Below are 13,373 nucleotides of genomic sequence, written 5' to 3' on the forward strand. Positions count from 1 at the left end.
TCTTACATCAGAAGAATTGCAGACCAAGTGTTTTATATCAGAGAAAAGTTGTTGACCAAGTGTCTTACATCAGAAGAATTGCAGACCAAGTGTTTTATATCAGAGAAAAGTTGTTGACCAAGTGTCTTACATCAGAAGAGTTACAGACCAAGTGTTTTATATCAGAAGAGTTACAGACCAAGTGTTTTATATCAGAAGAGTTGCAGACCAAGTGTTTTATATCAGAGAAAAGTTGTTGACCAAGTGTTTTACATCAGAGAAGAGTTACAGACCAAGTGTTTTATATCAGAGAAAAGTTGTTGACCAAGTGTTTTACATCAGAGAAGAGTTGCAGACCAAGTGTTTTATATCAGAGAAAAGTTGTTGACCAAGTGTCTTACATCAGAAGAGTTACAGACCAAGTGTTTTATATCAGAGAAAAGTTGTTGCCACTGTACTTCTTAACTCAAATTTTTTCTAACTCACTGAACAGTCATAAGCTCATTAAAAGATAAGGTTGCAATTCAAATATCCAATACAGATCTTGAATTATTATCATTATTTTTTGCCCGCAGTGGATATACTTTGCAGTGGTCTAAATAACATGAAGATTCATTCTCTTAACTTTGTTTTACCTCATACACCAAACTATTCCTTTTTTTTTCCTTCTGCCAATTCAAAAATTTTGCTTCCAGTTCTTATCTATTTTTCTTAAAGGAATTTTGGCTTAGTTGTGAAAATTGTTCCAAATGGCTTCTCAAATTCTTATCTAAAACATAAACACCGTTGGTAAATTGTGAACAGTTTACTAGTCTAGACAGTGCTAATTTCAAGAGGTTGAACTATTGAATCCACTTAGGCTAAAGGGTTAATCATAGAAAATATTTTGATAGTGTCAAAAGTTTATGGAAAAATCTTAATATATCACCCAATTATTCAAAATTATCTCCCAGAACATCAAATAACACAAGTCATTAACTCACAGGAACAACAGGCATGGTATGGCCATCAAAACGAGCTCCTGGGTCATATCCTGCTGGTAAGTAAACAGTCCCTCCAGGTCTGGTGGCATACATAGTAGGTAGATATTGTGCTGGGATTGAGTTGGTAGTGTAACCATACATTGACATTCCTCCTGCATTCACCTAGAAAACAGACCAAGGAATTATGGAGTAACTCACTAAAAAGTAGAACCGATTGTAGGACGATTAAACTTTTTTTTCTTGCTGCACAAAAGATCTTCTGTCTTTAAAATATAGAACACTGTTCCCAATCTAGAATAAAGTTTAAATCCACAATAAGGCACGTGTTTCTCTCGCAAGCAAATGTTGGACTGTAGAGAATACATGAAAGTACCAAAACTAGTATCCATATAAATTTGGTATTTTTTTGTTATTGTGTATTTTGTTTATTTGTTTGTAATTAAGCACAAAGCTACACAATGTGCTATCTCTGCTCTGCTCACCAAGGGTATCGAAACCCAGTTTCTGGCGTTGTAAGTCCGCAGACATACCGCTGTGCCACTGTGGATTTAAACTTCATTTCAAACTTAAACTTTCTACGGTATTGTGTATTTAACAACTGTTCTCAATTTTTATTTGATAAGAATTTTAAATATGTGAATGAATAGACCAGTGCAGAAATAATCATAAAAACGTTTTTTTACCCATGAAAGTAATAAAGCTAGTCAAATACAAGGTGGGTAAAATCTTAATACACAGATTCCAATTTGCTCAGATATTATCCATTGTTATAATACGTATTGGAAAAATGACTGTCTACAAAAGTTACTGTGTATTTCCTTTATCTAGTTCGAAAATTTTTGTTGATCTACTATAAGGTAATCCAATTTTCACGTGAAAAAAAAATAAAATTCTGTTTCCATCTCTATAAAAAATTAGTTGATATGTAGTAATTTTTTAGCTTTTATACAGAAACCTCCACAGTATTTTTTGATGTTTAGGTATTAGATTGCCTTTTATAAATCTCAGAATGCATAAAGTTACCTTTCAAATACTTAATTTCTATTTTCCAAATGTAGATTATCTTAGATCTCTGCTGTGAATACTAAAACTATTGAAATATTGTATTAAACTTCAAAATAAGTTACAAATATACATGTTTGATGAAACCAAGGATATTTTTGTAAACTAGATCTGTATTGTTATTTTTGATACTGTAACATTTTAATATCAATACAAAATAAACAGAAAGATATATATTTGATGTGTTTCATATAACATGTTAAAAAACACATACCGATAAATATGCTATGATATAGATAAATATGTACTGCTTATTAGATTATCATGTCAGTAACAATGACAATATTGTTATCTGTGATTTCAACTAACACCGACATTGACAGGATAAAAATTCCCCTCCTCCTGGTGGTCATCACAGGAGCATTGGGTTAATTCATAAAATCTTGTATTGAAAAATACAATAAACATTTAGAATTAAGATTTACAATCATAGTTATAGACAAGAAAATACCAAAACTCAGTCTAAACAACCGTTAAACAAAAAATGCTAGGTGGAACTCCCCACATGACTAATAATTTGTTAACACTACAGGATGATCTGGCCTGAAGGTAATGGAAGAAAGAACCGATAAAAAAAGTTTACAAAGAATATATATATATATATATATATTTAATTGAAATATTCAGCAAATTGAAGCTGTCAAATGAAATTTACAAATGTGGTTCAGTAAAAAAATATCACGTTCAAGGCAGCCCAGAGTTTCATAGTAAGAGCCAAGAAAACCTCCAATAGTGGGCAGAATAATGACTGCACTGGCCCTAAGCAATTTCATAAAATATTGAATAGTTTTGGATCCAATATTTTTCTTTTTGTACTTTGTATTTAGGTTTTGTAACTTGGATTTAGTTTTTTTGTTATTAAAACCTTTCAAAATGCTTGATGTTCTGATAGTTTATATTTTAAGGTGGATTTGATAATTAAAGAAATAAAATACACCTCGCAGAGAAAGACATATGGCAAGTTATAGTTCAATCATTCAAAGGCCAATGGCAACTACAGGGACAATCTTTAATAAGAATGTAATTTTTGAACAAAACTTTTCATACTGCTAAGACTTGTATAAATGGACTGTTAGAAGTTCTTTTTTTTTGGTATAAAAGTTTTTCCCCAAAACATCAAATTATGCAATTATCAATATAAGGCCATTAACACTTACATCAACCATAAACTCATGTTTCAGTCACTTTACAGTGCAGTAAAATTTGCTAATCTTGAACATAAGGCAGTAAAACTTGCTTATCTTAGCAAGCAGAAAGTTTAGAAGTAATTTTATAGAAAAAATAATCATCAAATCTCAGATGACTTATTGCATTCACAAAAAGTTACAACTAGCTTTGTATAGTTACAATTTACTGACACTTGACAAAAAACATTAAAAGGCATTATTTGAACCTTAGTTTAAGCATTAATTCACATTCATGTATCAGGCTTGGGCAACTGCAAAAATAGTTATTTTAAAAGATACTTCTTCTAAAAATTCAGAGCAAATTGTGGTTTCCACTAATCAAAATATAGAAGTTATATACATAAATGTATATTTGACAAATAATAAATGTGAATTTAGATACCCCTATGTAAAATTTCCATGAAGAAATCTATTATTTAGTGTGCAATGACAGAGATTCTACCATGCAAGTTCTAATAATGAACTAATGTTGGAAATCATTATATTTCCACAGGTCAGCACTGGACAACTGTGGTAGAATCATGACTACAATACTGAAAATTTTGTGGTAATGTTTTTAATGAAAAATATAGGTATACCTTTAAATTTATAGTCTTTTTTTTTTAAAGGTTTTGGGCTTATTTTTAGCAAAAAAATAAAGGTTTTTTTATAGGTTCTAAAGATATCACTAGGAGGTTTGATGTATGAATGTACAAGCAACTTGTCTTGCAACTGAACACATGTTAAAGTAATCTTAGTTCTTCAGATTTAAAGTAATGTAAATTAACCCATTGACTGCTGATTCCCAGTACAGGGTACGGTCTGCTTACTGCGGCTGAATGAAATTAGCCATAGCATTTTACACCTAATGTTTGCTATTAATAGATACAAATATATTCATGAAAAACTTCTGGCTATTCTAAGTTAAGCAATTGATATTTTATTTTATTTATAGTCTGTAGGCAGACAATTACAAATAACAGATTTTGAGTTAGGTAGCTGTATCTGTACTCACTAATTACAGAAGCCTGTGAATTTAAAATTCATAAAAGTTGTTTTGGTTTTAATAACGGATTTCAATAATTCAGCTACGTAGATTTTGAAAGTAATATTAATGTTTTTCTATCACGAATGAATTTTTTACAAATGGGGAAGAAAAAAAAACTCTTATTTGGATGAAATTATTATTTTGTTTACCATAATGAAATTTTTTTTATTATTATGTTTGTTAACAAAAAAATACAAACAAACTGAAGAAGAGGAAAGAACATTGATGTCAAACAAATATGCATCCTCATTCATCCCAAATTTTTTTGTGAAATCTACACCGATTAGTCTCAAAACTGTGTGTTTTGGTCTTTCTTTTAGGTATTCCGTTATGACGTTTTGTGAAAAATCTGTACGTGATGGAGGAAAATGGATATCATTTTCGGATTCAGCGTACGGGAATTACTATAGAACATGTAAAAATTTCAAGACTAGAAAAACCATTGTGGGTCTGTGTAATTTTATTTAATAGGTAGATAAATAACTACTGACAACAGTCTTTTGGTTTAGACAGCTTTCTTTATAATCACCGATTCTTTTATTTACAGTTTATGGGTAGACCCATAATTATTACTTACAAAAAAGCCATTAAGTTAGTTTGCTATCTTTTTAAAATGAGATTAACTACTTTCTGGATAACATTGAAACACTCTTGGGTGCTAGTGTGACAGTCCAAGTTAGTAAGTGCTTTACTAGCATTGAAACATTCTTGGGTGCTAGTGTGACAGTCCAAGTTAATAAGTGCTTTACTAGCATTGAAACATTCTTGGGTGCTAGTGTGACAGTCCAAGTTAGTAAGTGCTTTACTAGCATTGAAACATTCTTGGGTGGTAGTGTGACAGTCCAATTTAGTAAGTGCTTTCCTAACATTGAAACATACTTGGGTGCTAGTGTGACAGTCCAAGTTAGTAAGTGCTTTACTAGCATTGAAACACTCTTGGGTGCTAGTGTGACAGTCCAAAGTTAGTAAGTACTTTTCTATCAATAGCTAGTGAGTTAAATTTTTAGTTAAGTTGGTATTATCATGCAATTTATGTATTTAATTTTTCTTCCTTAGATGAAAATTTTTATTTTGTTAAAAACAAACAATAAAAATGATAATATTTCATGTGTTTTTATTATCTAAATATGAGTATCCTATTTCCACAAAAGTAAAACGTACCTTTCAACCAATTAAAGTTTTAGAAGACATAATGACTATGAAACTTGCTCACATGAAACATATGCATGTTTCCTACTAAATAACTACGTCCTCACAAACATATGCATGTTTCCTACTAAATAACTACGTTCTCACAAACATATGCATGTTTCCTACTAAATAACTACGTCCTCACAAACATATGCATGTTTCCTATTAAATAACTACGTCCTCACCACCAAATGCATGCTTCCTACTAAATAACTACTTCACCAACATATGCATGTTTCCTACTAAATAACTACGTCCTCACAAACATATGCATGCTTCCTACTAAATAACTACATCCTCAACAATATATGCATGCTTCCTACTAAATAACTATGTCGTCACCAACATATGCACGCTTCCTACTAAATAACTACGTCCTCACCAACATATGCACACTTCCTACTAAATAACTACGTCCTCACCAACATATGCACACTTCCTACTAAATAACTACGTCCTCATCAACAATCAGTATCAATGACAAGTTAACAAGCTTTCACTATAACAAAAGATAAAACAACAACAAATTAAAGGAAACACTTCATCCAAGATTATGGTTGACATGTGCTTGTAGGTACAGAAAGACACTGGAACATAATTTTAAAAGACATATCTGAATACACTGGTTTAAAGTTTAAAAGCTCAAGTTCAAAGTAATTATGTTAATCATAAAAATATAGAATTAAAAACATTAAAATTGTGCAAGTGAAACTTCAAAATTATTTGATAAGCAAATTAATTTTCTAAACTGAAACATTTACAGGAAGGAAACACACAATAGTGAACATGCTAACATTCAAATCTAGGACGTGTATTATATAAGAATTTCATAGACACGGTACCCATAATTTTTGCACACACACATGTAAAGTATATATCTTAAATTAGAACTTGTGTGCTATAATCATTTTCATACAAAACCATCAAGATTAGAATCTGGCTACACAGTTATTACAGTAATGCATGTACGATTGGTAAACTAAACTTTGATGAATACATAAAGAACTTACATAACGTATAAAACTAAGACCATTATTTAAACTGGTACCTCAAGGACATGTTTAAAACTTTATAATTTTAGTCTCTAGTTTTATTAAAATTAGTAAAAATAGAATTATACAGTTTTAAGCATGCCCAGTTTAAATAATGAAGTTATGGTCCTAGTTTTATGCTTCATTAAACGTCTTTCATTTTTACCATAGCTTCATTATTTAAATTGATGCCTCATGGACATGTTTAAAACTTTATAATTTTATTCTACAAATTAAAAATTTTTTAAAGTAATTGACAACATTAACTAAAACTTTTATAGTACCAAGTACTCAATGTTAGATATACAAACGTTGTTCTTTTTTTTTTTGCATTTCACAAAGAGTAAAACACCTCACAATTACCATAAAAAATCTCCATATCCTGCAGGTAGAGTTGGCCTTGACTAAAAATTTACATAAACTATGAAAACCTCATACTTCTCTAAATTAAACATTAGGTCATACTAAGCTCCATATATATATATATGTATTATGTCCTTCTCTGTGCAAGCTAACAAGAGAATTAGGACTAAACTCCATATAGAAAAGATTGTATGTGAAATGGAAAAGAATAACCTTACCCCACTGAGCACAGATCTTTGTGTAGGCTGGGGATAGGGTTGAGCTAATGGCCTCTGTGAAGAAACAAAAACAAATGCAGTAACACAACTGACTACCAGACTGTCCAACCATGGGTATATTACATACGCATCTAACAAAAAACAATATGGCTAGACAATACTTAGATTTGCCAGAAAAATCAGTAAGGCAGAAGGAATATGTTTATCAATTTTAATTCTAAGAATAAAATCTAATAAATAAAAAACTCCTGTTTTTCCACATTACATTTGAGTTATTTATTTCAGCACACACACACACATATAAATATATATATATTTATATATATATATATATATATTGTGAAATTCTGTAAGTTAGAAAATATCAGACAACTTTAAGGTCAGAGCATTGCCAGATACAATGTATAGCTGGCTAAATGCAACATTTCTTGGTGTAATGGTGTATACCATTTTTATATTTCAAGTAATTACAGAAACTTAGAATAAAAATTTTAAACAATTATCGGAGTCAGCCAAAGTGAGTAAGGGGACTCCAAAATTTCTTACCAAAATCCCGACTCAAAAAAAAATCAGGAAAAAAATATTTATGCAATTATGAATAGTTTTTTGAGATGACATATGTTCCAAACCTGGTATCAGATGCCCAGATGTTAACTTAAAGATAAAAGTACTATTTTCCGGCATGTATTGCTGAACACTCCAAAGGTGTCACTGATGTTTAAAAAATTTGTTAGCCATAAGAAAAAAAACTTAATGTTTAGTCTACTTTTCCATATGTTCTCCTACTTTACAAACACAATCAAACATTCCTCAGCAAAGATAAACATCTTTCGTCCTGACAAACAAAAAATTTCAAACATTTTGATAGAAATTTTACTGAAGAAGCAGATTTTTGCAGTGTAACTATGGTACAAAAGTTCAGAGTTATATACATAAATTTTATAATAGCCTTAACTAGAGAAATCAGTAAGCAACCAGCTGTTAAACACCTTATGGAAAGTGCACTAGTATTAGAATTATATACAGCTGTTTCTGTGACCATTTTCAGTTAAAACAAAGAAAAAGAACAGATGGATTGTGCACTAAAAGTTATCTATCACTTACACTGAAGTAAACCAAAGTGTAAAACTGCTTAGTTTAAATGAAACAGTCCTGAAAAACGATACTTTTACTATAATTTATAAACTTGACAATAACTTATTAATGTTCAATACAGTAGTTCCTGTAAAAAAGATAAAATTGGAGGGAACCACTGTGAGTTAACAGAAACAAGGTAATGTCATATTTGATTGAAGTGGAAACTGAAAACTCTAGGCTGAAATAGAAGAGCATCAGCTTGATGATAATGAAACAAAGCAATGGGAAATTGTCTTTAAACCTATCTGTGAAAAAATGTAATATGTAGCATAACAAATGTAAGTATTATACAATCAAGAAAAATGGAGGGATGTGTATGTTACATTATTAACGGTAACACAATTTATAACTGGAAAGCTTTTTGAAACGCATAAAAATGAACAAATTAATATTGACAAAATCACATATGATTATCCCTAACACTGTGCTGTAGGACCTATGGCATGATATCTATTAATGTGTGTGATTTTGCCTTAGCTATGCATAATAAATGCATCTCTCGGTAACCTCAAAAGTATTCTAGTGTTTTATATATATATATATATATATATATTGTACAGGTTACATCACAAAATTCATGTGGCTACTGTGCTCTTGCAGCTAATAACGTGCTTTCACACAAGTTTTTGGACAAATCTTTAGGCTTCTTCACAGTTCATTGCTTTACTTCTACAACTGTACATTGCTGTTTCTAGCACATTTTCATTTGCTTTCACTCATGGGTTCTTAGATTTAATAGAAGATAAACAATACTTTCAATTATACAAGAAGTTTCCTATCATCTAAGAAAAAATCAAAGCAATGAATGTTGGATAAACCTCAAGACTTATCATAAAGAATTTTTGAATCTTGGACCTGTAAAATGTGCACTGCATGTATATAACTAAGATCAGTAGGCCTAAAAACTAGCACAAGCCATTTTTGAGTTCTATTAAAAGATGAATTAATATGGCATCACAATGCAAAGTAAGATTATTAAAATAGACAAACATTGCAATCTGTTATATTTCATCACACTAACAAAAATTAAGGAAAAATTAATATTTAAGTTGATAAAATAAATGTGTACGTGTTTATAAAAATATAATGTTTAAAAGAACTTCAATCAGTCAAACAGTTGCATACTTGATTTTGAACTATTCAGTAACTGTGCTTTAAATTGAAACCGAACTTCTAGTATTCTCAACTAGTGTTCTAGCTAGGTATAAATAGAAGGTCAATGTGTCTCTGTCAACTATCATTTCCACGAGCTCTTATCTTTAATCACCATCCATTGGTTCTACGTTGGTACTGAATTTTTGACTAGTCTTTTGCTACAGTCATATATTTGTTTAGAAGCAGCTGTAAGGGTTATTGCTCATATTGCCGGGCAAGCACTTATACTTCACTAGTGTGATGTAAATACCAGAAATTTGCTTATAAGTACCGGATTTAAGTAAAAGAAGAAAAGTGATGGAAAATGTTAAGTAAGTAAATCTTATTTTCAAGCTACTTTATGCAGTGTAAATGGTTACTTAATTTTGTGCCATTTTTAATGTTTGCCAGGTAACATTTTTTCCTACTTTAAAGTGCGCAGATCCTGAATTGAGATGTCCTCTCAAAATCCAAAAACTGCCCAATCATGCCTACGATGATCTTGTCAGCTCCCACTATTTCAAAATTCCAGCTGTTACACTGTCAACTTACTTCAAAATTAACAAATCTCTAAGATTAGCTGAATCTTATCATCACACATTTATAAATGGCTAGCAGACTGTGAAATGGAAGAATAATAATAAATAAAAAAGAGAGAGAGAGACATCAAGAACAGACTTATAACTTTCACAATCTTTTTGATACTTTTGCATAAATTCCTTATCAGTAAAAATATAGTTCATGATAGAATATTGACAGTGACAGATAGAACAAATTCTTATTTAAAAAATGTATTCCTTCATATGATATTCAGCTTACAGCTTTAAAAAATACAATTCACAAATTTTTAATTTTTTCATTTAAGTCATATCATAAGAAATGGAAAATTTATTTCATATCTGGAAAAAAATATAGATATTTGGCAAAACACACTGGAAAACTTTACTTACTATCTTGAGCACCAAATGTTGTATTTGAGTTGAAATATTACATACTAAATCTGTACAACCATTAAATCATGAGAGCAAACCTAAGGTAAATACTACACAAACAAGCTCTAGAAAGCTTCAAACTCATCATAAATGCCACAGATAAAAAATACTGAAAGCTGCAAATACAGAGTCTAAAGATAATTTAATGGACCTTACCCCATTCATTACTTGCCTTTGGTTGCTGTGAGGGTAAGGGTGGGGTAATGGACGCTGTGAAAAAACAATATAAGGTTCAATACAGGTTCATTCTACACACAAACTGAATAAACGTAGCTATGGCCAACGTCCACAAGAAGAAAGTTTAGCAGATTTTCAACTGAATGTTTAAGTATGTGCATTTACTGAACACATTATGAATTTTTGAAAAACATACAAAATGATAAAATACTCAAAATTAACTAAGCCAAGCTTCAGGATTTACCAGCAGGTTTATGCAAAATTGCAAAAAATGTAATGCTTAAATTAATAAGATACATCTATGTAACAAAATATATATGACAGAAGCCTTCTACAAAAAAAAAACAGTGCTGGCAAATAAATAAAATTAAAAAAATATGTTGCATAGATTGTAATACAATAGGCATATTTAGAAAATAGTTCCACATTTGAAGGGTGTACAAAGAAATTTGAACAGCTAATTCCTGGTAATTTTTAAACCAATTTAATAATTTTCTATGATACTATTGTTTTAGAACTAAAGTAATAACTTTTTAACAGATTTCAACTCTGAAAACACTTGTAGAACTTGAAGCAATTATGGATAACAATAATAAGTTCAAGCAAGATACACTAACTCTTTCAATGCCACGGGCAAGTATATTCTCTGAAAAGTGTGATATTAAGTAAATGTTCTGAGAAATAGGTACGTAATAATATTAATAAAATTAATTAAGAAAATCATGTTTCATATTAATATGCAAATTGCATGAATAATTATTTTACAGTTACTTAGTACTTCATACAATCTCAGAGAAAAAACATGTTGATAAATAAAAAAAGGAATAAGCAAGATGCAATTAATCATACAACACTGTGTGTGTTTCTGTGTGTGTATGAAGAAATAAACCTGACACTGGAAGATTTGTTTATCTGTAAACATGGCTGAGAAAGAGTTTTAAAACTTGTTATCGGCTTAATAATATATTCCATGAATTTGTCAGCTCTGGAATAGGTAAGTGAAGAGGATTACATCGACATCCTAAGTTCGACATTATACAATCCCCAAAAGAACAAATCAATCTAAGACAATCAATATACATATACAATTAAATGTAAATATCTTGTACATTTGTATACAGCAGTGGTCCCCAAACACAGGATCACTTCAGATGATGACCACAAAGCCAAGGGCTGTATCTGTACCTGCTATGGACTGTAACATCTCCCAACTACAGTTTGGCTTACTTTTGCGATATCTGATCATAGTGTGGGCTACTAATGTGGCACTCAAGAGCTTTATGTGACTTATGAATTGCTTATCGAGGACCACTGGTACACAAAACGGTAAATCTACAAGAAATATACACACACTCAAACTGTTTGAAAAATACATACATGAAAGACGTAGTAGTCAATCTAAAAGGAATAGACACACAAGTTATTGTAAAATGCAAATATTAACCTACAATTAACTGAAACTTGAACAATTACTTAAAGGCTAATGTACGTTTAAAAGCAGAAATCTCTTCTAATTAATCACAAGTTATCATCATTTGAATATCCATTATCTGTTAACATACAGCTTGAATCATGCAATTTTTCCTAAAAATCCATGACTGTATCACTGTTAGTCAACACTACCGTAACCAACCATTAAAAAAAAACAACACTTTCAGAGTATTTACAAATTACTTTTATCACTTAACTATATCGCAATCACTGAAAACAGTCATTTTCAATTAACTCACTTCTTTTGATACTATAGGGATTTTGTAGTTGGTGGGTAAAACTGTGGATAACTATTATATAAAATAGTGATATGAAGTTATAAAATCATGTCACCTCAAGGTTTGTTTGCAAGTTCCCTATTTTTGTCTTGGTTACTCAGTTTTTTTTTTTACAAAGATTATTATGAAAATAAGATGCAGTATTAACTTTTTTTGTTCATAGATCTTGAAATACAAAAATTTTTGTACAACTTAGTTTAGTCATATCGTTTAACCACACACTTGCGTACACATGCACACTTGTTTTTTTATTCTTTTTTGGCTAGACTTTGCTAGCTCTGTTCTTACATTATCATTCACTAGGCTTCATAACAATACACCTTTACATAAGAACTAAATTTCAAAACAGTTTTGTAATGGAATAAAAAGTATCATATTCTATGTACATCTAACCAATGAAAGAATAAACAAATGTTATTTATATTTCAACAGAGTTTGATACAAGTAGAAGTATTTTTCAGCACTTTTTAATATTTTTATCCTTCAATATTTAACTCTTTCACTGACATGGACACATTATGTCACCCACTAAGAGCACTGTAATGTGAGTTTGGAATTTTGTATCACCACGAAGAAAGGATATTTCCTTTCAAATTTCTCCTAATTTACTAGCTTCAAATTTCAAATGGGTAACGAAATATTGAAATGTGTTTTTTTGTTTTTATTTTGTATATCCAAAAATAAATCAGGTCCTTGGAGTGTTGTTTATCTATAGGCATGGTAGCAAGAGAGTCAAGTCTACGATATAGTACGGGAAGACTGAACAATAACACTAATGAATTTAAAAATAAACTGGATAGAACACAAACCAATAATTATGGAAGTCCATGATAAATGGCACACTTAATATAGTGTTTTATGTACACGTGTACGTATGCATGTTTCTTTACGAGTATTCAAAATGATAACAAAACTTATACACATTTTTAGGCATAAATTTGTTTAGATGAATTACAAAATTAAAAAATAAATATATATATATGTGTTTCAGACAAGACCTTTTTACCAATATATTATTGTTAGTCTTTTGTATATTTAGCTATGTTCTTTTGCTATAAATATCATTGGGTCCCCCCTTTCATCCTATTTATTAACTTTTGCTGATTTTTCATAAAAGAAATTT

The 13,373-nt window shown here is 30.3% G+C and overlaps 1 protein-coding gene across 2 annotated transcripts in view; it reads right to left on the reverse strand.

The window, feature by feature from the left end:
• Positions 1–13,373, reverse strand: part of LOC106469557 (DAZ-associated protein 2-like) — a 27,279-nt gene that overhangs the window by 2,014 nt on the left and 11,892 nt on the right. The window contains exons 4-6 of one of the 2 annotated variants that reach the window (XM_013930053.2): positions 10,461–10,514; positions 7,042–7,095; positions 963–1,124 (exon numbers count right to left, since the gene is read on the reverse strand). In XM_013930053.2, coding sequence (XP_013785507.1) covers positions 963–1,124; positions 7,042–7,095; positions 10,461–10,514 — 270 coding nt within the window. The remainder of the gene's footprint in view (positions 1–962; positions 1,125–7,041; positions 7,096–10,460; positions 10,515–13,373) is intronic. The other variant, XM_022398098.1, reaches the window with a different exon arrangement.

The sequence above is a fragment of the Limulus polyphemus genome, unplaced genomic scaffold, assembly GCF_000517525.1.
Source record: "Limulus polyphemus unplaced genomic scaffold, Limulus_polyphemus-2.1.2 Scaffold3544, whole genome shotgun sequence".
In the NCBI taxonomy this organism is placed as follows: domain Eukaryota; kingdom Metazoa; phylum Arthropoda; class Merostomata; order Xiphosura; family Limulidae; genus Limulus; species Limulus polyphemus.